The sequence below is a fragment of the Mesoplodon mirus genome (genome assembly GCF_964341445.2).
Source record: "Mesoplodon mirus genome assembly, chromosome: 3".
NCBI classification, from domain to species: Eukaryota; Metazoa; Chordata; class Mammalia; order Artiodactyla; family Ziphiidae; genus Mesoplodon; species Mesoplodon mirus.
Genome location: NC_138978.1, coordinates 72,458,531 through 72,485,929, shown reverse-complemented (window position 1 = coordinate 72,485,929; position 27,399 = coordinate 72,458,531). Strand labels below are relative to the sequence as shown.

At 34.0% G+C, this 27,399-nt stretch overlaps 1 protein-coding gene across 2 annotated transcripts in view; it reads left to right on the top strand.

Annotated features, from left to right (window-relative positions):
- ADGRL4 (adhesion G protein-coupled receptor L4) overlaps positions 1–27,399 on the top strand; it is a 129,820-nt gene that overhangs the window by 77,742 nt on the left and 24,679 nt on the right. For both annotated transcript variants that reach the window (XM_082615682.1, XM_082615681.1), the window contains 10 exons: positions 3,663–3,812; positions 4,286–4,356; positions 5,149–5,328; positions 5,441–5,624; positions 7,056–7,172; positions 10,798–11,003; positions 16,587–16,760; positions 17,983–18,186; positions 20,279–20,499; positions 20,631–20,697. In XM_082615682.1, coding sequence (XP_082471808.1) covers positions 3,663–3,812; positions 4,286–4,356; positions 5,149–5,328; positions 5,441–5,624; positions 7,056–7,172; positions 10,798–11,003; positions 16,587–16,760; positions 17,983–18,186; positions 20,279–20,499; positions 20,631–20,697 — 1,574 coding nt within the window. The remainder of the gene's footprint in view (positions 1–3,662; positions 3,813–4,285; positions 4,357–5,148; positions 5,329–5,440; positions 5,625–7,055; positions 7,173–10,797; positions 11,004–16,586; positions 16,761–17,982; positions 18,187–20,278; positions 20,500–20,630; positions 20,698–27,399) is intronic.

Below are 27,399 nucleotides of genomic sequence, written 5' to 3'. Positions count from 1 at the left end.
GTTCTAGACTCACATTTCACAAGTGGGGAAACTGAGGCATCCAATGGTACAGTGACTCTCCCAAAATCAAATGAGTAGAACCCAAGAGCTTCTTCATGTTTTCTGTGTGCTTAAGAGCAGTGTTCACTACTTGTAATTTTTTATGTCCTATTGCCTTAGGTACCCTGGTAAGTACAGATTTTTTTTCTGGCTTTGAATAATATTAACATTCAATTTTGTTTTTGCAAATTGCTTCCACTAATTGAACATTGTATCTTTTCAGTGTATGAGTTAAACAACATTAGAAAATTCAGTTATTCGTGAAAATTATAAAAATCAAAACAATCATATGATCATGTTTTGAAAGAAGATTATGATAAAATACTGCTGGGTTGGCTCATTGTAGACATGAAAAACAAGCATAACCTTATTAATGAAAAAGTAGCAAATGAATTTTTTGACATGCAAAACAAGGAAATGTGTGTTATGATGTACTTACATTTAGTGAAATCGAGTTATTAGTGTTGAGTGTTAGGTTGGTAGTGGAAAAAGTGGATCAGTTATTAAATATAGTTTGTCAATTCTAGCCTGACTGAAATAATTATACAGCAGCAATTTAGCTTTCATGAAAATGGAGGAAGCGGTTCTTTTTCTCTTTTACAGCTCTAGGGAGTACCAAAACATGGCAATTTAATGAGACACTCATTATCAATGTGTTTTCTCCAAACCTACATACTCACAGGGCTCCTGCTATTAAGAAAACACACAATATGAGTAGAATCACTGGACCTGATTCCCAGTTACAATATCAGGTACCTACTATATCTTAGGCACCCCTCCAAACACCTCTACATACATTTCTTCATTGGCTATGAAAAAGAACTCTTCTGAGTTAAAAGTATTTTTATAATACTACCCAAGGTCACAGAGCTAATGAGTATTAGAATCAATATTTGAATTAAGTTCTTCTACAGGGCCTTTGCCTGTAGGAAGGAGGGTACATAGTTGCTTTATTAGATTCAATTAGGCCCTACAAGAAATTGCAAGAGATGTTAGTATGGATCTCGATGTAAAACGGCAGTCACATTCATTTTGGCTAAGCCAGTTTCATCCCTTTTGGGCCTGGGATACTCTTTCAGTATTTTATGAATCTCTTTATATTACTAGGTAGCAAGGAGGCATAGAGTGATATTCTAAGGATAGTGGAAGCTCTTTGACCACCCTGACACACAGCCAGTTGTGGTAGTCACACTCTGTACCTGTTACTAGGTTAAACTCAGTAAGTTCTACTACTGAGGCCCAGAGTGAGAAGGATATCAAATTCAGCAAACCTCATGTCTACATTTTAGTAAAAATTAGAGAAACAATAATATAAACAAGGAAAGTATAAACAATTTAGAAAACATGTCTTTCATTAAGGATGATTAAGGTTTGAAAAACATTACTTTGGTAAGGTGATTAATATTCTTTTAGAATATTTGGAGTCAGAATATAAAAATTTTCATAATCTTAATCTCAAATGTTTATCTCCCAGGGTATGACCTCATTATTTTTACAGATTAACACTCTGTCACTTGGTGAATTCAGAAGTTGAAATACCCTAGTTGGTCCAAAGCTGACGTGCTGGGATAGCAGATAGTTGAGTGGGTGCTGGGAGGGCTGGAACCAGAGCAGAGACCCCAACATAAGGACCTCAGGGTATGGAGGATGCACAGGGGAAAACTGAAACCGTCAAGAACACCAAGACTCTGTAAGCCTGTGTCCAAAGTGCACGAGGGAGGATGCAAATGGAGTTTGTAAAGCTAAGATAGGTATGTTGCTGAGAGATTGGGCTTGGGACAAAGTTCCCAAGAGAAGTTGCACTTTTGAATGATTTTGAAATTGGGAGAAATCAACACTTCATTTTCAGTTAGCCATAGAAGGTATCTGAAAATATGAAGTGGGGGTATTCAGAGAACATAGCTTTCTTTCCCATGAAATAAGTTATTCTATTTATGATACTTCATGGATCTCTTCACACCTTCACTGGGGTATTATCCACATTTGGGTACTGCACAAATGACTTCTTCAGCATTGCTCCACAAAAGACTAGTCTTTTGCTTTCTCATATTTGTTTCTCACTTCATTGATCTCATGAAAAATAATAATTCTAGTCTGCCCTCCCACCTGACTTCTTTACTTCAGCCCAACCTGGAATGTTTTTGCTAATGATTCTCCAAATCCCAAGAGCCAACCTACTATCACCCCCTCCTTTATTTCTGTCATTTTCTTGTGTTTAGTGGCAGTTTATGAACACACACACACACACACACACACACACACACACACACATATATATATATATAGAGAGAGAGAAATTCAAGGAAAAGGGTGAGGGTGCTAGGGCAGCATTTGTTTATTTAAAAGTAGAGAACTTGGACTTCTAGGTAGTACAGATCGTGACTATGAAGACTTGGCAGAAGAACAAGGGGTTTTCTACCTCTTTTTCAGGTAGTTAATAGTCTTCCTAAATCCACACCTTCTTAGCTAATGGAAATTTCTTCAAGAACTGACAAGAGACTTACTGTCAGTTCCAGTTTCTGGTGGTGTGAGGTTTAATGGGGTTTTTTTTGTGTGTGTGCCATTATCGCATTTTTAAAATGAGAAATGAGGATCAGCTACATTTCAGATAACTCGCTAGATGACATTTTAATTGGACTTTGATTACTCCCCCTTATTATGGCAAACAGGATTGTGCCACTCTATGAGTCTTTAAAAAATCAAATTGTATATGCAAGATTACAGATTAATGCATTAATCTAACATAGAGAAGCTCTAAAATGTCAGGACTAGGCTAGGAACACAAAAATCTTTACATTAGTTTAAAGTAATGATCTGGACTCTTCAGTTCCTTGGAATAATTCCCTATTGGAACTCTGCCTACTGGCAGAGTATTTATTCTGTATTTATAACTTAAGACATATTTCACTATTCATTATAGTATATAAAATTTTAAATTAAGAATATAAATTATGTGAGTTTATAACTTACCATTTTTATTGTAGCTTTGATATATAGCTACTGAAAATCTAAGACTTAATTCTGTACAGTTTGTTACTTTACCTTTGATGACCATGTATTAAGAATCATAGTAAAATATAACCTGAACAAAAATAATACGTTCTGGTAAAATTTTAAGGGGGTTGAATCATACATTCTGCTACATCTTAATTTTTAGGTTTACTTATATGGAAAAATGAGGCTTTGGAAAGAAAATGGGCTACTCCTTTTTGCCCTCCAGATTACTCTAAACTGAGTTGTTACAATCAATTTAATTTAATACTAGAAAACAAAGAATTCTAAATGTATTTTTAAAATTAGGTCTTTAATTAGGAATAAATATTACATCATCAATGATTGAAATTACTCTAATGACTTTGTTGATGAATCATGCTATTCAGAAAACAATTCAAGCGTTGGTCTATGAATAACATTTTCAATATATTGTCAAAATGGATTGACCAAATCAAAGTTAAAAATATATATGCAGCTAAGTTTGCTCTGTCATTTTCCAAATGATGGAATTTTTCTTGCTTTCTTGTAAAATTTGATGTGAAATCACTAACTGTATGTAATACTATTATCAACAAGGTAGCAACTATATGAGCACTAAATTAAAATTTTAATTTTTCAAATATTCCCAGATATAGATGAATGCAGTGAATCATTTGCCTGTGGTGATCATGCAATGTGTAAAAATGTGGATGGTGGATATAACTGCTCCTGCAAGGAAGGTTATCATACATCCACAGGAAACTCACAGTTCACACCTAATGATGGCACTTATTGCCAAGGTAAATTATATTATTAAATTTTATGTATTATCAAAGCACTATATAAAATATGTACTACACGGTTGTGAAGTATCAAAGAACTACATCTTCCAAGAAATGTGCTAGTAGTCCTTTATCTATAAAATGGAATAAGAAAAGTTACAGTTTTATTTAATGGAAGATGTAAACCACATGTTTTATGTAATTACCATACCCTGTTTCCTTAGGGTAACTACAATTTTCTATTTTCCATAAAATATTGCATTTTAATGAATAAAAATAAATGAATTTTTATTATGAATAAAAATTTAAAATAATAAATAATGAAAATTATTTAAATAAATGAATTTTCATGAATAAAATAAATGAAAATGAAACTCAAATGATAAGCATGTTTTTAATGTCTAAATAGGTGAGCAAAATCACTGGAATCAATATAATTATCTTAGGAAAAATATTTTTTAAGACTTAATATATAATCTTTTTTTCTACAGAAATTGTGAATCCAGACTGCCATTTAGATAATATCTGTATTGCGGCAAATATTAATAAAACTTTAACAAAAGTGAGTAAAGGTATTGAATTAAAAATATGCTCTATTTTGACATTTTGGTTTCAGTTTAAATCTTTCCAAAGTCACTTTTTTTAAAAAGAGTAACAAGCAGTTGATCTTCATGTAGAGTTGAAACTGTTTACATAGAGATCTAAGTACTTGATAGGATTAATTTGAAAATCCCCAAAGTACTGAAGAAGACTTACATATTTAATTTGTTACTTTTTCACTTTTCGGTAGACTGGAAAGTTATTTTCAGCATGTAAAGAAATTGGATGGATAAAATAGTAAAAACACACTTTGACCCCAGGCCATTTTCAAATTCTAAGGAGACATAGCTGAATGCAACTAGATTTTGTACACCAAAGTAAATACTATTTTAAAGAGTAAACAAAGTAGGACATTCATAAAATTACTGTCCTGAGATTAGAAGTGTGAGTCTCACATGACTCATTAACAGTGAGGTAAAAGCAAATTGCCATTTTATCATGTAGAAAAATTTCTCTGGTTAATTAAAATCTAATTCAAATTAAGTTATAGTTTATTTTAATTAACTTTAAAATGATAAATTCAAATATGTATTGCCTTTCTGAAGTAACTTCTATGCCTTTTAAGCTATTTGCTAATCCTTTGTAAATAATTTCAGGTTTCATTGCTTTGTGTTATGGTTTAGGTGTAGTCTAATAACTTATTAATGTATAAGAGAAAAAAACTCAGAACATATTTATCATGCAACATTTATTCTTGAAAAGATCTAGTAGTGCTTTAAACCGGTTTCCTTTCTCTGGACTCATTTTTGTTCAGATTAGGCACATAGAAGAACCTGTGGCTTTGCTACAAGAAGTCTATAGAAATTCTGTGAAAGATCTTTCACCGACGGATATAATTACATATATAGAAATATTAGCTGAATCATCCCCATTACTGGGTTATACGAATAGCACGAATTCGGCCAAGGACACCCTTTCTAATTCAACTCTTACTGTAAGTATGTTGAGCTTTAACTCAATATAATTGAGGCTTAAACTTTTCCTTACATTTGTCATTAATGTAAAAGTCCAACATTTTTAAAAGATACACTTTTTTTTTTCAACAGGAATTTGTAAAAACTGTGAATAATTTGGTTAAAAAGGATACATTTATAGCTTGGGACAAGTTATCTACAAACCGTAGAAGAACTCATCTTACAAAACTGATACATGCTGCGGAGCAAGCTACCTTAAGGCTATCTCAGAACTTTCAGAAGACCACTCAGTTTGATACTAATTCAAGTGATATGGGTAAGAAGCCAAGGTCAATTTCAAAGCAATCGAGTTTTCCAAACAAGCCATTCTCAAAAGAGAAGAAAAGTCTTTAAAATATTGTTAATTAAACTGGCAGTTGTTTTATCAGTGTAGACATGAATGGTGATGCATATCACAAGAGTAGTTATGAATGAAGTGTAAATAAAAAGGCTGAGTGCCTAAGATTTGCCACCTACTTATAGCCTCCACCTTTTTCTATCTCTGAAATGTTTAACATTTAGATGCTCAGAGACCATTACTCCCTTGTCATCTCATGACTTGGTAGGATATGTCTTGACCGATCATAGTACAGACAGATTTTCTGGTTGTAGTATATTTCATTTTTTTAAGTTTAATTTTTATTGAAGTATAACAGACAGAAAAGTGCACATGTCAAATGAATATAACTTGACAGATTTTCACAAAGTGAACACGTCTGTATAAACAGCACCCCAGAAGACCCCTCATCCCCCCGGCAGCCACTCCTTGCCCCATAAAGGTTATACCATCCTGACTTCTAAAACCATGCCATGAGCATAATTTTTAGTGTCTCTGCAATAGTCTATGGATAGATCATATTTTATGTAACCATTCCCTACTTATCTAATGTTGAACCTTGAAGATGTTTATTTTTAACATTGAAATCCTTTGGGCGTATATCTTTGTCCTGAATGTAGTATATTTATATTTCTCATTAGGAATCATTTGCCTTTCAATAATATAAAGTAATTAGCATAGCAAATTGGAATGTTTCCTGCTTTATGAAATCTCATACTTAACACATTAAAAATCTGGATCAAATTGAGGCTGCCTGTAAAGTTATTCTGAGGAAACAAAGTACACTTTCTGCAGTAATCATTGCATATACACCCCTATTATATTTCTGGTTGTTATCCTGCTGTGCACCTATAGATATACAAAAATCATTATCTCATCGGGATTCACCAGTTACTCAAAATTAAGGTAACAGGCATTGTGACCATATATAGGAGCCTAAATTCCTATGATGTTCCTGCATGAAAAAGGTGAAAATGCACCAGGTAAGGAAATTATTACTCAAGAATTTAAGTCAATCACTCTGTATATAATAAATTATATTGTAAATATCATCCTCTAATACATTGTAGTTGCTTGTCTGCTTTAGTAATTATGATTTATAGCTTCTTTGTGTACATACATATTTTCTTTTATTTTATTCAATAAAGATAGAATTAAACCATGAATGCTATAGTGAAATCAAACAAATAAACTTGAATCAGATTTTTAAATACAAATTATAATGTCCAAACATCATGTTCAGAATATGTTCATTCTACCTGCCATAATTAAGAAGTTGAAATATAACAATGATGGATGAAATTGTCTCTAACTAACTACATTGATTAAACTAATTTCAGAGAATTTATTATTTTCATGATTTTGTTTCAGCTCTCAAAGCTTTCTTTTTTGAATCATACCACATGAAACATATTCAACCCCACATGAATATGGATGGAGATAATATAAAGATATTTTCAAATAGAAAAGCTGCATATGATTCAAATGGTAGGACTTTGACAATCTTATATACAATATTTCAATATTTTGCAATAAATACCATACATTTGATTGTATCATATGTGCATATAACTTGTGTGGTTTTCTATAGAAAAATATTTTATGTTTATACACAGAATTTCCGTATTTATATTTGAGATTTTCATTATGATAAAAATACCTGGGTAGAATTTTAGCTGATGATACCTAGATCCTTCTTGTACTCGATCCTCCAACTCTGTAATTGTCTAATAATGTTAAGATCCCAGTGGAAATATACAAAGGAACTGTGATTTTATTCCTCATTTTGCAGCAGTCAGATGCTATAATTTTCATAGAGTTCTTCTAATATTTCTTCTTCAGTAATCCTTCATATTCCTCATTGTGAGACTGAATTTGGGTTTGTATGAGGAAGATGAATAGAGGTAGTGTTCAAAAAGGTAGAAAGTTATTGTTTAAGCATGGATTTCTCTTCCACTCATTTCTTAGTTTTTGTACACTAAACTCTTCAACTAAACTAAAGGCAGGATTTCTTAAGCAATGGGACCCAAGAATGCTAGTACTAGCAAGTGACTTTACGATTATCTAACCTAATGTCCTCATTTTATGGATAATGGAACTAAGGCACAAGAAGCTAATGGGTTTGTCTCTATGTACATCAACAGATAATACAGAACTAAGACTTGAAGAGAACGAGGTAACAAAGAAATCAGCCCTGACCAGCTTTCCCTTGTCACCTAACCACAGGCAAACTAGCAGCTGTTATTTTAATGTAACCATTTATCTGCTCTCGTAGTGCAATGCACTTAGGAAAAAAAAATCTCTGCTGATAATAGAATTGTTGCTGTTCACATATAGGTTAAATATATTACCTATAAAACATGGATTATAATATTTTCTCAAAGCATTGTGGGTGGTCATACGTACAAATGGAAAATATATACAATAACACACATATGTCACTTTTACAGACATCACTCATTAAAAAATATGTTCTTTATTGTTAAAAAGCTTGTTGCACATCCTTTCTCAGAAGACCATCTTTTTTAAAAAAAATTTACAGCGCTAATGTAGGAATTTTTTTTCTAATCCATTGATATTATCCTTTCCATTTTTTCTTGCCATTTTTTATTCAAAAGTAAGAAACAGATGGCCATAAAAAGCAAAAATAACTAAGCCATACTGCCATTGAACCCATGGCTCTTACCCCATTACATCATATTCTAATTAACCAAGCACACACGTAATATTTAGGAGCAAATCCAAAGAATGTGTTAAACTGTTGTATTTTCAAAGACAATTTGAGTAGTATTTGGAAGCTGAGAATAAAGACATTGAAAATACTTATCATAGTGACAGATGATGAAATTGTCATGGAATTAATATCTCGAAGAGATCCTGTCTTAGTGTATGGTAGTTTTGTTACATTTCATAATCATGCATGCAAACGCTGACATTTGAAAGGGACAGTAATATCAGCTCTCAAGAGAGCAGAGGGAGAAAATTTATTTTCCTCAAGGTTGCATCTTAAAAATAAGGACAAGTGTAAGAAACTGATCAAACCCACTCACTGATGTCTACATGTGATTATTCATTTATTGACAAACTTCCTTAATAAAAACATTCATTAGTTAAAAGCTGCATAGTATCATTAGGAGGAAAATAAGGGTGGCACAGATGGATTTTTAATCTTTTTTATATACTGAATTTTAGTGCCTATCATTAGTGAATGAACCCCTATTTTACTGAAAATAGGTACAGATCTGATATGAGAGTTAAAAGCTAGATCAGGCCTAGAATTAGTGAGAAATCATGGGAATTAAAATAGGTTCCAAATGATTTAAAAAGAATGAACAAATACTGGATCAATATTCAGAAAAAGATTAAAAAGGGATTTTGGACCATTCTACGTGGCATGAGTCTCCTTTTACCCAAAGTCAAAAATTGATGTTAAATAAATATTTTCCTTTAGAAAGTATCAGAGTGATAGATTTTTAAATCCATGTTATCTCTTTGGTGCTTCATTTGATTTTGGACCACCCACTAGTACAACCTCTGAGAAGTTGCTGTTGCATGAACTGGTTCATCAGCTGGACTAGGTCAACGTCCCCTAAGAGGTTTCCAGGTTCTGCTTCCGTCCCTGGTCTGTCCATAGCAAATGCTGGGCTAGTTGTCATCTGGAGCCATCACAATTCCACTAGCCCAACCATGTTATACTAACATTATTTTTTTGATATAAGTTTTCTGGGCTGGCAGTTTAGGAAAATATGTAATGTATCTGAATTTCAGCAAGGCTCTTAGCAGTATCTTGGGGTGCCTTTTTATACTAAGATAGAAAACGTGAATAGTGACACATTTTTGCAACTTCTGGCTCACATAACCATATCCAAAGAATATTAGTTATTAGAGTGATATTGTGATGTGGAGTGTTCCAACATTATATCACAGACCTTTGTTTTTGATGAAATTATCAACATTTGTATTAATGATTTTGATTAATTTATGCTTTTCAAATTATTTGCTGGTGTCATAAATTTGAAGGAAAATGAATATGATAGAGTTCTTCCTAATTTGTCCAAGTATCTAAAGCAAACATATAACATTTCTAGTTAATAAGTATAACAATAATCATATTAATATAGCATCTTAAATTTTACAGAAGACTTTCTCATATAATTTCATTTGGTCTCCACCTTATCCTAGTAAATAGCCAGAGGGAATATCACTACCATCATGTTATACACGAGAAAACTCAAGTTTACCCAGGGACACACAAGTAGGGGAAATGACTAAAACCAGAACTTCTAATTCCAAGAGTAAATTCTGAATATAAATTCCTCAATTTACTGTCCATAATTCTGTACAACAGAGAAAGAATGTGACCTAAGTGACAACAGGAATTTTAAAAGATAATAGTTGTCGATGTTGAGTTGTTCACACACTTAATATCAGTGATAATGAGCTGCTGATAATGATCTCAAAAACCAAGGCAATTTGAGATCCGTTAAAATAGGTGTAGTGTCCAGGCTAAGGGAAAAATAGGCATGTGATAGTCTGTACTGATCAGGTAACATTTCTAGTATCTGGTTATGTGCTGATGTGCTGCATTTGGGGAGTGTCAGGGGTTCGGATAAATGGCTTCCTCGAAAGGCAATAAATTCCCTATGCTGTGTCGGCATAATTATATGTCATGAATTTAAAGAGGGAGCATTTCAGTGGGCATGAGGTTGAACTCAGTGGCTTCTCACAACTCTTTCAATTCTAAACTTTATTAATACTGTAAATCTGTGAGAATTTTCTCCCAATATCTTTCTAATTCATATATTTGCCCAGCAAAGTAGTAAGTCAAAATTTTATTTTTCAACTTTACTCCTTGGTTCTTAGTCAGCACTTGGATGTAAATTTATCTAGGACTATTTTTCTCCTAAATATAATCTGTGCCAAGGGAATGCTACAGTCCACAATCAGTTTCAGAGTCACAGAGGTCAGAGAATATGTCTTAATATGGTTCAATGATGTAAGCATAGATATATTATGACCCACATTTCAGTATCTGGGAATTTGTATGACTCCCTTTGGTCAATTATTATGTTTATTTTAAGAATTTCACTGAATACACTTATTTGATTGACAGGCAGTGTTGCAGTTGCATTTTTATATTATAAGAGTATTGGTCCTCTATTTTCATCATCTGACAACATCTTATTGGAACCTCAAAGTGATGATAAAGCTGAAGAGGAGGGAAGAGTCATCTCTTCAGTAATTTCAGTCTCAATTAGCTCAAACCCATCCACATTGTATGAACTTGAAAAAGTAACATTTACATTAAATCACATAAAGGTAAGTTGTGTTTCTGTTGACTATTGATTATAATTGTGAAGCATTCAGAGAAATGAACATGTTTTTATAGTGTCACTTTAATTGTGTGTGAGTTCTTGAGGTTAAAAATGCAAATTCAAAATTGAAATAAAAGAGTAAAGTGGTTTCAACTAATTTTTCTATAAAATATTTTTGTACTTTCAGTGCTCTTTAAATTTTATAATAAATACCAAAGAATTTTATGTATTTGATTCTCTGAAATTAAGCTACGTTTTAGTTTTATTTTTAAGTACATTGTTCATTTTGAAAGTCTCCGGCCCTTCAAGAAAGAAGTTATAAAAATGTATTAAAGAGATAAATGTTACTTGTATAATGAGGGAGGTGTTTGGTTAATTGTCACATAAAATAATACTTGCAGGGATTTGTGTGCTGATTAAAATAAAATCATAGAGAAGTTCATAATATTTCATAAAGAAATCATCTGAGACCACTTTACTCTTTTATTGTTATTCTAAATCTTTTTTTCAAACCCATGTATAATTAAAACTATACAATAAAAAAATGATTAGAAATAACTAAGTATTTAGGGGTTTTATAGACCTAAAAGTGAAGGGGAAACTCAAAATCATATTGTTTGCTGCATTTTTACAGTTAATGGTTTATTGGGCTTTCAATTGAATTTCAATCTTAGTACATAATTAAAGTGTCTCAGAAACTCTATTTGGAGAACCTTGAAGCTGGGCAATTGTATTTGCATGTTTATGGGAACCAGGGGATTAAAAGAACATATAGTCAGCCCTCCATATCCACAGGTTCCACATCCATGAATTCAACCAAACACAAATGGAAAATATTCAAGGGAAAAAAATCCAGAAAGTTACAAAAAGCAAAACTTGAATTTACTGCAGCCCGTCAACTATTTACATAGCATTTACATTGTATTGAGTTTTATAAGTAATCTAGAGATGATTTAAAGTATACAGAAGGATGTGCATAGGTTATATGCAAATACTACTCCATTTTACGAAAGTAACTTGAGTATCCGTGGATTTCAGAATGCGCGAGGGTCCTGGAATCAATCCCCTGTGAATATCGAGGGGCCACTCTATATGCATCCATACAGTACAAATGTGTCACTGTAAAGACAGATATCTGATGTAGAGAGAAACAAAATGTATAGAAAATGCAAGTAAATAGTAGCTCAAACCTAAACAATGGTGGGCATTCTGTTGAGGGAAAAAAAAGGTGTGAAATGTTTTAAGAATGGAAACTAAATTTAGATATTTTCAGATGCTAAATGTAAATGACCTTTTGATACTAGAAAACAAACATTGTAGTTTTACATGGTCTCATGGTTTTTCTACAGTTTTTATCAGTGGAATGTTTTAGCAGCTGAAGAGGTGCCAAGGGCAACCCACTTCACCCATCTCTGTTTGACACAGCAACAAAACGAAACACACATTTACACAAGAGTTCTTCACCATTCTTAATGAGAAAGCTTGATTGTCCTTAATCTTCTTCTCTGTTCAAATTCTTTTCCCATTCAAAGTAATGACCACTCTGAAATTTCATCTCTTTCCCCTGACAATACATTTACCCAATCCATTTCTTCCCTCTGAGAATAAAATTTGGATACCATTTTATTCTCTAGGAAAATCGAAGTTATTTCACATGTAACACCTTCCACTTTCTGATTCCCTGATAATTGCAACTTCACCAACTAGTATATACTTCATTACTTTAGAGGAATATTAATTATAGTTGTTATAATAATACAGATAATAATAATGATAATAATTATAGCAACCAATACTTTAATAATGCTTATATGGAAACACACTTTGTTCTAAGTTATTTATTTTAATTCTCCCAAGAACCCTATGAGGTATGTACTGTTATCTCCATTTCACAGATGAGGATACTGAGACTCTGAAAGATTAAATGCCTTGCACGTGGTCACTCAGCAACAGCTGGTAGAACAAAGTTTCATACCCACAGTCTTTCTCCAGAATCCATTCTTCCGCAGCTAAGATACTGTCCTGCCCGATGCTATTCTCTGAATCCCTCCCCCACCTACCTCCCAAGTAATTAAGCTTTGTCCATTACCTCAACTTTCCTGGATCTCTCCACATTGGTCCCAGTGTCTCAGCTAACAAATAGGCTGAAGTTTCTGGCTTCCTACAAAATGGGAAAGCATTTTCCATTGACCCTCTATCTCCTTCACCCCAAACTTAATAACTCCTCTTATTTTTTTTTAAGCTTTTAAAAAATAGGTATGATCTATTGCCTTCATCTATAGAAAATGTGGATTTAATTTTCTTATACATGTCTTCCACTGTGATCCACACACTCCCCCAACTATTCATCCTCCCATGCTTCATCAAATTTTGGGTTAAATCAGTTTTCAATGTGTTATGCAGAGCTGAATCATGAGGCTGAACCATTTTCCTGGTGTTAGTAAATTCCCTTAATTTAGCTTGATAAGATTTCTATTTATACATTACTAATTAGTCCCCAAACTTTCTGACAGTACTATAAATCTCCTTATAAAACATTCAAATACATAAGATTATCAGCTAAATTAATGTTCTGGAGACATCCTTTTTAGGCCTCTGTGAACTTGATCCTGTCTGGATGGTCTACCCTTTGCCTTCTGTATAGCTATCAGCCTGGACATCTCTGTCACCGTCATCCTGGGCATGCAACTCTCTTCTCCCCTGTGTCAGATTCAATGTTTCCTTGAACCAATGATTCCCCTTTCTTGGTTTATCTCTATATTTTGGTGGTATATTCTCCAGTGACTCTTGAGAAAGGTGCCCAGAAAGTCAAGTTTTTGAGCTCTTGCATTACCTTTTTAGCTAAGTATATACTATATTTATATCTTATCCATGCACTTAGATAAATTCCATGGTATAGAGTTATAAATTGTGAATAATTTTTTCTTCAGAATTTTCTAGACCTTGCTCATTTTTTTCTAGCTTTCCAGGTTAACCTGGGGAAGTTGCATGCAATTAATATTTTACTTAAAATTTGCATTCTTTTGCAAATGATCTCTCTCTCTCTCTCAAACTTTTGAGATCTTATCTTTATTCTCAGGATTCAATCAAAGATGAACCTTGGTGTGGATCTTTCTTTATTAATTGTACTAGGCATTTATGTGAGTCTGTTCAGTCTGAAAATGTATGGTCTTCAGTTTTACGGAATTTTCTATTATTATTTGTTTGCTAATTTCTTCCTCTCCAGTATCTCTGGTCTCTTCTCTTGTTATTCTTATGTAAATATTGGACACCCAGCTGAGCCTCTAGGGTATTTCTTTTTTTCATTTTAAGTTTTCCTTTACATTTTTATTTTTTTTTCCTGCTAACGTATTTTACTTCTGCTTTATACTTAATTATAACTGAGCACCCTTATTTTTTGAACTCTACTTTTGTTTCGTGGGTGCAGTATTTCTCTGTGGTAGTATTTATATTTTTTTAAAAACCTGTGTTCTACTCCCTACATTATGTTGCTCGTGATTTCCTCAGTTTGGCTTGTTGGCTTTTTGTTCTTTGTCTTTCATTGTAGAGTGTGTCCTCGGAGGTCTGGTGGCTCATGGCCATCCATCCATATCTAATAATGAGACATTTGAAAAATGATTGTGTGTTCAGGTGGCTTGTGGCAGTGGTGTGCCTCCCTAGAGAGTTATCATCAGGCTAGTTTCTGGCCATTGCACTGGAAGATCCTGAAATTCACTACCTAAAAGTCATTTCTCTTTGGCCTTTAGTTTCTCAGAAAACTTTTAGTCTCATGCCTAAAGACAGAAGCTCACTGAAGGATTAGGAGAATAAAAAGAAAGTGGTGGGCAATGGTGGGTGCTCAGCATGTAGACAGACCCTCACTTAACCCCTGTTTTTTGAGTGATGCACTCTCAGCTGACTCTAGTTCCTCAATTCTAGGGTCCTTCTGGCTCCTCTAGCTTATCTGTTTGTTTTTTAACAAGAGTGGGGTTGGGTATTTTCCTGGCAGTTTTGGGGGAACTGGATGTAGAGTTTCAATTTTCTTCACATAGCATGACCTCTTTGAAAAATTTCTTGTCATCTCTCCAATTTTAGTTCAATCACTGTCTTCCTAGACTTACTCCAATCAAATTGGCCAGTGCTCCAACCATTGATCTAAGTGTTGGATTTTCTATATAGGCCATTAAAGCAACTGTCTAATTGTATTAAAATCATCTGGGCTTCTGTCATCCTTGAGGGCAGATGCTTTATCTTTTCAACTAAGAATCCCTGGCTCCTAACACAGTGCCTATATTTGATACTAAACTAATATTTTCTTTAATGAATAGTTGTCTGAAGGTTTGCATTTGGCTCTGTTTTACTCCACTTATCAATGATTAGTCTTGCATATATTTTTTGACATCTCTTGTTCTCTCAACACAATACCCACTCACAGGGCTCTTTTGAGGATCAAATTAAACAAAGTAGGTAAGAAAGCACCTAGTTAACTATAAATTGTTATATAATTGTAAACAGTTTTTATTTCTATAAGACACTAGCATAGATATACAGCATTCTATGAATAACTTATTAAAATGTACAGTGCATTAGGTATTGCATTATGATTAGTTAATATTAATATATGATAAGGAGAACTCTGCTATTTATTGAACAACCTTCCTATAGTCTATTTGATCAGCCCCTGTCTATCTCTGATCTTACACTCACTACTCTTTACGTCATTCATTGCTTGAACTGCACTGGCTTCTAGATGTTTCTGGAAGACCTTCATTGAGTCTCACTTCAGAGGTTTTCCATTTTCCATTCAAACTGTATGGAACCCTCTGTTCTCAAGTCTTTAGGGCTCACACTCTCACTTAATTGAAGTATTTGCTTAAATGTCATTTCCTAGGAAAAGCCTCCTCAGGTTACTTCTGTTCTCCTTTCCCTGGCTTATTTATTTTGTTTAATAATTCCTTATCTCCTCATTAGAATGTAAGGTCAATAACGCAAACACGGGGCTTCCCTGGTGGCACAGTGGTTGAGAGTCTGCCTGCCGATGCAGGGGACACGGGTTAGTGCCCCGGTCCGGGAAGATCCCACATGCCGCGGAGCGGCTGGGCCCGTAAGCCATGGCCGCTGAGCCTGCGCGTCCGGAGCCTGTGCTCCGCAACGGGAGAGGCCACGACAGTGAGAGGCTCACGTACTGCAAACAAAACAGAACAAAACAAAACAAAACAAAAAAACGCAAACACTTTTTTTGTTTTGTTCAGTGCTGTATTTTTAGCACCTGGATCAATGACTAATATCTAGTGCATATTCAATAAACATTTATTGAAGATAATGAGATATGTCATGCATCATTCTAAAAGACACACATGATCTCAATTGACAATAATTCTCACAAATTCGTGACACAGGATTGATAAAATATAGCATGGTTGCAGTATAAACTTCAATTTTTTCACACAACAGTAGCATTCACTTATTAGCATTGATTTTATGCTTTACGTTTTAGGCATGGTTTTAATTATATTGCTATGCAAAATGGTATTTTAAATATAACCAAAACGATGTTGTATGTGTAACTTTTTCTCTTTTTCCCATCAGTAAAATGTCTCTTTTTCAGACCACAGGTAAGTATAGGAGTCAATGTGCATTTTGGAACTACTTACCTGACACCATGAATGGCAGCTGGTCTTCGGAGGGCTGTGAGCTGACATACTCGAATGAGACCCACACCTCATGCCGCTGTAACCACCTGACACATTTTGCAATTTTGATGTCTTCTGGTTCTTCTATTGTAAGCCAATTTTCCAAGTCATATTTATAAATCTGTTTTTTTCTTCTTCTTTATGCCATTCAAGAGAATATTTAATTTTTATATGTTTTCTTTGGGTGTAAATAGCATATTTAATTTACTGATACAATCTCAACATTACCTTTTTTTTAAGTCTTTCTTTTCCTACCTGCCTTCTATGACATATCTAGTTTGGATCTTTGGTTATTTTTAGTGTAAGACTTACCTAATCTATAATATCTAGTAGATTGTGTATTAAATATCTATCCATTGACTCTTAGTTTTTAATGCGGCTTTTAATGACCATTTATACATTTTAAAGTATCATGGACTTTAAGGGCTTTTGCCTTTGTATTGAAAGTTTATTTTTACTGATGACAAATTCATTAAAAATATTTGATACCTGGTCAATAAGTATTAACACATTCATAACAAATACCATGTTTTAATAATGTAGAACCCCGCAAGATTTTTAAATATGAAAAATCTTTCTAAGGTGAATAGCTTCATAATATGTATTTTACATCAGTAATATCTTGCTTTTACATTATATAGGTTTTTATTTTATATCCTTGTATTGGAATCTTTAGATTACAGGCTCATTTCCATACAATACTTAAAATCTATCAAATACATATCGTGACTAAATAAATCTGCCTAACCCTAATGTCAGTGACAAAGATGATTTTTTTTCTGAATGTTAAATAAACAAAGATGCCTCTTAAAACCATCTGGTTAGAGTGAAACCATCCTTTCCCATTTCAAAGTCTCGCAACTATACTGTTTTGTTATTCTATATATTCAGCATTTCTGATACCTTTGTTTAATGTGTTTAAATGAATTACTGCATAGAAATTACTTGTTCTTACCACTGATAAAGCTGCTTTAATTAACCATTTTCACATTACAACAATGAATTGCCTTTCTAATATCAAGAAACTGATGGTGATAACATTGTTAAACCATATACTAACATATAATATGCTTAGGGAAAAAAAATCACTAATTACAGAACTGTTAAAGTGCTACGTGATTTATATCAGATTTTCTGAATGTTGAACATTTTCAAAAGTACAAAAATTTCTCATCTAAATGCACATTTGTATTTTTACATTTTATGAACAGTTTAATGTTTCACCAAAAAGCGAAGTTCATTATATGTTGTAGTTCCTTTGACGAGCTACTGAGTTATTCTTTTAACAGTTGTATTATTATTTTCCCTTAGGGTATTAAAGATTATAATATTCTTACAAGGATCACTCAACTAGGAATAATTATTTCACTGATTTGCCTTGCCATATGCATTTTTACCTTCTGGTTCTTCAGTGAAATTCAAAGCACCAGGACAACAATTCACAAAAATCTCTGCTGTAGCCTATTCCTTGCTGAACTTGTTTTTCTTGTTGGGATCAATACAAATACTAATAAGGTATGTAGATCTCCCTTACTCTCTATTTTTATATTCTAAATGTTTACTTTCCTAAATATATATGTCATAGAAATATGAATTGGAATTAAGGGCTTAATGGGGGCAAATACACGATATACTTTGTTCTTAAGGTGTTTCTAAGTTTGAGAATGCTAACATATCTGAGCAACTTGCTTAGTAATTCCATTAACCACAGTGGCCCTCATTATGATGAACTGCAAAATCTTGTCAACAAACTGAAGAAATGACCTTATTTTGTTTTGGTTTGGTTTGTTTTTACATGGGCATTAAACAAAAACGGAGGGGAGAGAGAGGGGAGAGAGAGAGAGTTGGAAAAAATGTTTCTCTCATGACAGGGACGGAACACAAAAGTGGCTAAGGTTCATAGACTGAAATATGATGAATTAGCTCAACCTAGTAAATGCATTTTTCTAACCGTTTTCCACCATTATTGATCGAGAGCCTTATCAAATCGTTCCCATCTTGAGCTAGTCTGGGTCATCCTCGAAGCAGACACTAAAGTGGGTTAAAACAAGCAATAAATTTATTAAGCGAAATGGGTATGAGAGAAAACAGGAAGAGAGAGACTTGGAGAGCCATCAGACCAAGTTGCAGGCCTGAGTCTGAGTGAAGGAAAGAAAGATGAAAGGATGAGTGAGTAGAAGCGCTTTACACAGCCGTGCAGTTCTAAGGAAAGCCCAGTTTGCCCGTCAAGGAGTCCTTTGAGAAGACCCTCGGCCAAAGTCACATGGCAGGTCTCTCAAGAACAAGAATGTCTTGCTGTGCTCAGTCAGTGGCTGTCAGCAGCCATCAGGGAACGTGAGCACATCAGTGGCTTTCCTGTATAGCAGCTGCAGCCCGCCCTGCAGCTGGAGACCAGAGAAGTGCATCAGCATGGCCACAAAACATTAAATTGCCTCCATATTTCCATTCTTATTAGTCATCTTTCAAGTACTGAGACTAACCATCAGTTATCAAGGTTTTCTTCTGAAGTAGATGCCACAAAGCACCTATTTTAAATAGCCTACAGGAGACTGTAAACTCCGTATGTTTTTGTTTGTTTGTTTGTTTGTTTTGCAGTGGTATTTATAACACCTGTCAATTCTGTGTACCTCCCACTATCCTCCAAAGCCAAATTCCTCCTTCAGCTTCACCCCACCATCATCCTCACCACAGAACTATTCCTTGCAGTGTTTATTTTCAATTCTATTTCACCAGTGTTTATTTTCAATTCTATTTCACCTATCAAATTCTTCCCATTTTAAAACCGTATTTCAAATCTCCCTTCCTCACTGAAGTGGTTCCCAAATTTTAATCACCATCCCCAACCTTATATAGTACTCTCGAATATATTTTTATAGGTAATCTCATTATGTTTGAATTATACTCTATTAAGTGCAATAAGTATGTAAATGTTATTATGTTATCTCACCAGTAATAGATTGTGTTAGTTCTATTACTACAGAAGTGTATAACTATTACATTTTCTGTTATTTCTTATAAGCCTAACTCTAGTTCTAAATGTGAAGTCAATACTAATAAATAATATTTAACTGAAATCCATCTCAAATTTACTTGATAATCTTGTAACTTCAAGTGATCGTATAACGGATATTTTTGTAAAATATATCATCATTTGTCTGTTTTGTAAATTCAGTGCCTTCTCTCAATTATTTATGATGTTTTGTTTAACATAGTATTAGCAGTAATTTTCATTCTTTGAGCATGATTAAAATAAAGGAAAGTAAAGGCAGCTCCAAAACAGAAATCAACTCAAATCATAACAGTCACTGTGAGATAATCATGTGACTAATCCATAATTTATCACATAATATAAGTGTATAAAAAGTATAAATCTCCGGACAAGAACAGCAACTTAGTTCTATTACAGGACTGGTGAATGTTTCATACTGATGAAGCACAGTTCTTTTAAGTTGGAAATGGTACAATTTAAAAAACTGATGCTTGACAGGGATATTTTAATGTGACCAAGCATTATATAAAATGGCATAATTTATGGAGAGAGTCAAGATTTTATGTTACAATAATGTTAAAGTAAACATTGCTTATGGTTTCTTTCTTTGCTTTCTAGCTCTTCTGTTCCATCATTGCCGGGCTTCTGCATTACTTCTTTTTAGCTGCCTTTGCATGGATGTGCATTGAAGGCATCCACCTCTATCTCATTGTTGTAGGAGTCATCTACAACAAGGGATTTTTGCACAAGAATTTTTATATCTTTGGCTATCTCAGCCCAGCTGTGGTAGTTGGATTTTCAGCATCATTAGGATATAGGTATTATGGCACCACCAAAGTGTAAGTTAAGATGATCTCATAAATATTTGGAATGCAATTCCGAATAAGCTTTTTATATCATTGAAAATTTTGCTTTGTTGAAGTACATACAAGCATATATATATAGATTTTATCTCTTATTTACTTTTCAGATGTTGGCTTAGCACAGAAAACAACTTTATTTGGAGTTTTATAGGACCAGCATGTCTAATCATTCTTGTAAGTATATATAAAATTGCAACTAGAATTCAAAAAAAGTTACAATTTAAGGGTGCTTAAAATTCTCAACAATCAGGCATTACTTTGAGGGGAAAAATAATTTTAAGCACTTTACAATAAATCATTTATTAATACTGGACATATATTACATCACTATTGAGAAAAAATATACATTTTAAACTCAAAGCTATTATAATTCATTTGCCCCTCTTGGGAGGATGTATTTTTGCATTACATGTAGAAAAAGCATTTTTCACTTATCAGTAGTATCTCAGCATACTTCAATACTGAGAGTGTGCCAACCAGCTGATAATCTGGCATTTCAGATGTTTGTGTTATTTAATCTTTTATCAATGATCAGTGATCATTGAAGATTAGACTGTCATCTTTATAGTTTTATCATCCTTATGTACCCTGTCATCACGAAAGTGATTTTAAACTAAATTGCGACATCAGAGACAAGAACCCACTATTTCCCATGAGCAGGCAAGTCATATATTTATAGCCCTATTTCAGCTGGGGAGAGGGCCTTTTAATTCTTATTGGAAATGGTTTCGAACCTACAAATTTGGCAGGTGTTATATGTTCCATTCTAAATAAAGACATTTTTATATGTCTCCAGAGCATTTCTAAGTGCCGTAAGTTTTCAAAGCCTCTCTGATTATAATAGTCTGTCAATGAATCTGGGAGGTCTGACAAGGCTCTACAATAGAATGAAGTGTCAATGGAGGAGTTGTGACAATATTTTGGACAACTTTGTCTCATATGTTTTGACCATAAGCTAGCTATCTTTTTTGAATTTTTTTCCTCTCATTCTCTCCTCATGTGTTTTTTTGTTGTTGTTGATTTTTTTTTTTTTTTTTGCACGATACGCGGGCCTCTCACTGTTGTGGCCTCTCCCGTTGCGGAGCACAGGCTCCGGATGTGCAGGCTCAGCAGCCATGGCTCACGGACCCAATGGCACGAACCTGTGTCCCCTGCATCGGCAGGCGGACTCTCAACCACTGCGCCACCAGGGAAACCCCTCCCCATGTGTTTTTATGGGTGTGAGGAAGCTGCTAAATGGAGAAAGACTTGAAATGCAAAGCAGAGAATTTCCTTCAAGGTTTACTTTTTAATGGTGTGGGTGAAATAAAGTGCATTCAGTAACTATATTTCCTAATCATCACAGAAAATTGTTTATAATTCTCACAGTGAATCTAGTAATATAAAAAGAAAACATTGGCAAGATTTCAGCTAAAACAGTTTTAGAGTTAGTTTATTTAGAATCCCAAAATTTTCTACCCACATGAGAATAGAGGCTGAATGTGTCCCATCCATATATTTTCATGCGTTGCCCTTATATGAGTATTTTGTGTGAAAGCACTGTCTAAATTTTCTAATTTTACTGATTCCTTCTCTACAGAGTGGACCATCTCTCATATTGTTTTGTATAAGTGGAAGTTCTTTGGATCAGTGATTCTTAGAGTTTAGAGGAAAATAGTGGGCTAGAAAGTTACTGAAAACAGGAAAAATAGGAGCATATTTCTCTAAAGTAAGAAATAGAAAGTGTTCCCTGAAATTATATATATATATATATTTTACTTTTGCTTCTATAAGGGAAAAGATAACTTTGGATTATCTTATAGTAAGATGGACAGACTTTAGATGAGCTTATCTAAAAATGAGTCCTGTAAACTTTCCTAGAAGCCTAAATGAACAATGTCACACTGTCCTAGTCTGAAATTAATGAACCAATATATCTTCCATATGGTTTCTGTATGGTAATCATTCCATTTAACTAGAGGGTCAGGCTACTTAAGAAATGGATAAGGCTTTTCAGTTGAGTCTAAAACTGAATACTGTTTATCTTTTTTTATATCTTTGAAAACAGCAGAAATTCTTTAAGTAATTATTGAATGGAAGTGAATTCCTTTACTCTAGTGATCTCTGGCTTTCTGTGCTAATGCTGGCATATTATTACTATTATTATTATTCAGCTGTATGACACAACAGTAAGTAAACGTTTTCCTGTTGTCCCAGAATAGTATTGCATTCAAAGATAAAGTAAAAGAAATATTGAGCACCCAGACATATGAAAAAGAGCCACCAATAGTTTGGACCTGACACTTCCCATGGGTCTTTCAAAGAGACAGTAGGACCAGCTGTAGCCCAGTAAGGGGACTAAAGAGTGGGGCTGAGAGAGTTGTGTCTTGGAGTTAGGAATCCTTGGCCTTTGAGGGAGTGCATTGTTCTCTATGAAAAGCTTTTCCTTACCCTGCCAGTGAAAAAAATAAAAAAGTACTCCCCCACCTCCATGAAGACAAGTTGTGGAGGAGTACTCCAAAAGGTCTGTAAAGAATGGAATCAGAAATAGTAAGAGTAAAACTCTCATCTCAATCCCAGATTAATGTGACTGTGGAATTTTCATGTCTCCTTGATATACAAGAGCAATATATGAACAATGTTTATGACAGCTTGACATATGTCCCCTGACTTTGGGTCAAGTGTGAACATAGAGCCTAGACTTGCTTTTAGTTTCCTGCAGGCTGCATGCTTGTTGGACTATCCCCTTGACAGCAGGGAGGAAAAGGATTATTGTAGAGTGTGCCTGGGAATAAAATGACGGGGCGAACGCACAAAGGCTTCAGCTATCCTATAAGCACAGAAAAGTTAGAGGGGGAAGAAAAGTTGTAGTGCTGCCCAGAAGGTTGTCAGGTCAAGTGAAATTATACACAGCAAGAAAATAGGCTGAGCACAGGTGATGTTGAATGGTAGCGTGGCTGGCCCTCTCTGAAAAATGATAGGGGCCAAGGTGGAAATGAAATACTATAAACACTAAAAAAAATCACATATACCATCTAAGTTTAAGCCATCACATAAGCCAGGATTACCGACAGTAATAAGAACCAACCTAAACCAAAGTGATGTCGTGAAGCTCTCTCCATCCGCAAGAGCTGATCAGACCCTTCCAGCCCCCAGCAGCAGAGGAGCTGAGCTTTAACTATGAAGGAACGTATCCTAGAATCAACCATGCCACCCCAACAGTCATCTATACAGATTTACTGAATTGAAAATTGTCATCCTATGTTTGGGGATATTCTGGTAGAACAGGAGGCCAATCCATATCATTAAGGTCACCATGTTAATTGGGTGGTCTGGGCATGATGGGAGAACAAAGGAAATATAAGAATTACCCCCTGCCCACTATAGTATCAATGAGAAGAAAGCAAGATGAAACAAATGACAAAGAATATCATATAATAAAATATAAGTGATACCAGTGAGATGTGGAAGAGGAAGTCATCATGGAGATGAGGAACTCGTTTGTGGATGGGGAGAGAAGCAGAGTATACTTTCCGAACAGTGGATTCTTTGTGTGAACTTAAGTGTCTCCCAAGCAGCCCTGTAAGCGTGCCAGATTCCTTTTGAAGGAAAACAAAGGGCACAGACAAAATAGTTGCTATTGTAAATAAGGCAGTACCAGAAATCACAAAATTATCATCATCTGTCTTTTATTAAGAATATTCAAGAATCATCTTTTCATAGACTCATGACTCCCTAGTCTACATGTCATTAACTATTTACCAAATTTTTACCTCCATAAACTTATCCATTTCTTCTCTACTTTCACAGTCAGGCCTTTGTTATCCCTTTGAGTCATTGTTATTCCTTACTAAGATTATAGTATTAATAACAATAATAGGACTTTTTTAAAATTCACAGTTTGTTGAGCAGCTACTAATTTTAAAAACAGACAGCTAATACTTCAATACTCAATCTCCTTAAATCACCTACATTGTCATCATCCCATTTTATAGTTAATGAAAAATAAAATTTGATTCAAAATGTTAGGTGATTGGCCCAAGGCACTGAAATCTACAAATAAATAATGAGGCTAGAACTTTAAACTAGTTCTGTCTTAATCTAAAGTTCACCTTTTCACTTTAACTTGCCACTTTTTCAGTTGCCTTCTAATCTGTCTTTCTGCTGCCATTCTGTACCATTTCATTTTAATCTATCCAGAATAAACTGCCCCAAACTCAGCTCACATAATGGAAACAATTAATAAGAAAAATAAGAACATTAATATTAAGCTCTTGTATATTCCTGGTACTAAGCTAAACATTCTCCATATGTTAGCACATTTAGTTTACTCCTTCAACAACTCAAAAATGTGTGTGTGTGTGTGTGTGTGTGTGTGGTTTATTTTATTTTGAAGTTGGGGAAATTGGGGCATAGAGTGGTTGCACAGTTTGCCGAACAATTAGTAAGTACCTGAGCTGGAACTCACGTTCATGAAGTTGAATCTATGACCTACCTTCTTCATCTCGTTGCCAATAGTTCCCCATTGCCTATAGTCCAAATACCATAGGCTGGTGTATAATGTTCTCAGTAATTTAGCTGAACCCTGCCTATTTTCAGCCTTTTCTCACACTGCATATCTCCACAAAACAACTCACCTAAGAACTTTATCCTCTTTAGAATAGTTGCCATTCCTTGGATATTTTCTTGGTTCTTTGCACTCAATAATCCTACAACCTTGTGCAAAACTCTGCTGCCTGAAATCTTATCATTAATTACTGCACAACTTCATGAAAACCTTTCCAGATTTGTAACTAATCTCTTTCTTCAACCTGCTCCCATAGAATTTTGAGTCAATCCCGAAATAGTACTTTTAATGCTTTGTTTTGTTTCACATGATAATTTTCTGTCTGCATTACACTACTCATCTCCCACATCCAAATACCCAACATAGAGCTGTGAGTCTCTTGATTCACTGCCCATAACTTGTTCAATAATCAGTGCCACTTGTTGTGTGACCTTAGGGGCCACAGCCCAATGAGTTGCAAATGAATTTTCTACACAGCCACATTCACAATGCATTCTCTATGCATGAGTGGACTCTACACTGTAAAACTACCAGCCCTCTTACTGATCACCCCAGAACACAGAAGGTAGCAAATCTTTAATAATTATTTGTGTATTTTAATTGATCCATTAATAAAGACCATGGTAATAAATAAGGCAAGAAGAAACACCCTGTGATCTTTCTTAAGCTATATGACTATTCTGTGTTCTGGATTCCTAACATGTAAGATGAAGATAATGATGCCAGCCCAACACAACAAAGATATAGTAAATACAAAACAATTTTTTTAGAAAAAGCATCTATTCTTTAAAAATTAAAAAAGGAAAATACACAATAATTTAGAGAACAATCTTCAGCTTTCTTAGCTTTACCTTTTGTATTAAAAATTAAGTTAAAACACTAATTTTAAAACCATAATTGGCACAGCAAAATTTTGTATGCAAAATACTGTGTGTTCGGCCAATATAGTGTGTGTGTGTGTATGCATATATACATATATATAAGCATAGGTCCTAATTTTTTAAATATTGGTGAAGATATGACAGCATTTGTTTACTTATAGCAAGATATTATTATGATAACTGTGTTTGTACATGGAATTTGTTAAAAGTCTCTAGTACACTCTGCTGGAAAACGTTAACTGAAATGAAACAAAATGTGAAATGTCTTAAAGAGAAGCAATAGAAATTTAATAGGATAAATAGTATTTATTTTCCAGAATAAAGATAAAAAGTAAGTGAGCCTTCAAATTTAAATAGATAATTAGTGGTGACTTTGTTATGCCTGGCTTTAAATGAGAGATAAAATTGCTTTCTCAGCTTTCTCTGAATAAATCTGGGAAGATTTGTACTTGGAAAAGACATTTTTATAGAACAACTGGCAATGGGTTTAATTCTTACATGGAATCCTTGCATTTCTTCTGTAGAGTAAGAACCAGTTCCCAGTAAATGATATTTGCTTGTTTTTATGAATGGAGCCCTGGGGCATGACTGGTTTAGAGTTATAATGATGATGCCTTTAAAATAATATGTAAATGAATAAGCACTGAATTAGTTCACACTCGTGGCTTTTTCTACCCCTAGGTATGTTGTTTCAAAGGAAGATTCAAGTTTTCAATCTGCTCTGATAAGTGTTAACTACTTAGGTATTTGAGCAGCAACATTTTCGGCATTGATCAAATAAAAGTACTTCCTCAGGTGTTTACTCATTAATATTAAGGATCTCTTAGAATTCTGAAGTGTGAACCACTGACCCCACTGATTCTATCTATGAATCGCTACATTTAGAATGTTAAGATTATAAATATACATGAAAAGACCTAGCCATGCTTTTGAAAGATTGAGCTGTACAAGAAAGAGATTTCTAAATCTTTGTAAAGCAAGCTGCAAACTGAAGATAATTTACATAATTTATTTCTTTTCTTCAGTATTTTTAATCTTTCATGCTGAATTCTTTCAAGTAAAACTGTGCAAATGATTAGATTCAAGTACACAAATATAAAGAAGAGTTTGTGAAAATAATTTAACTTTTAAGTAGAAATTGAAGTTTCTCATAGATATGTTCAGTATTGAAGAATTTAATTTGCTGGATTGAGGCAAATACCAATTAAGCTGTGTCCAAATAAGGCATTTTCTTTAAAAAATGAGAGCTTTCATTTCAATTTAAATCACAACTCATATAATTCAGTGTTTCTATATTGTTCCTTTACCCACGTCTTTTTAGGTTGCCCAGAATTCCACTCAGTTTTTTGTGATGGTCTCCTCTAATTGTTCTAAATTATGTCTACAATGTCTTAATTCCCTTTCACTAGGAAATAACTATTAAAACCTACTCAAAACTGAATTCCTCAC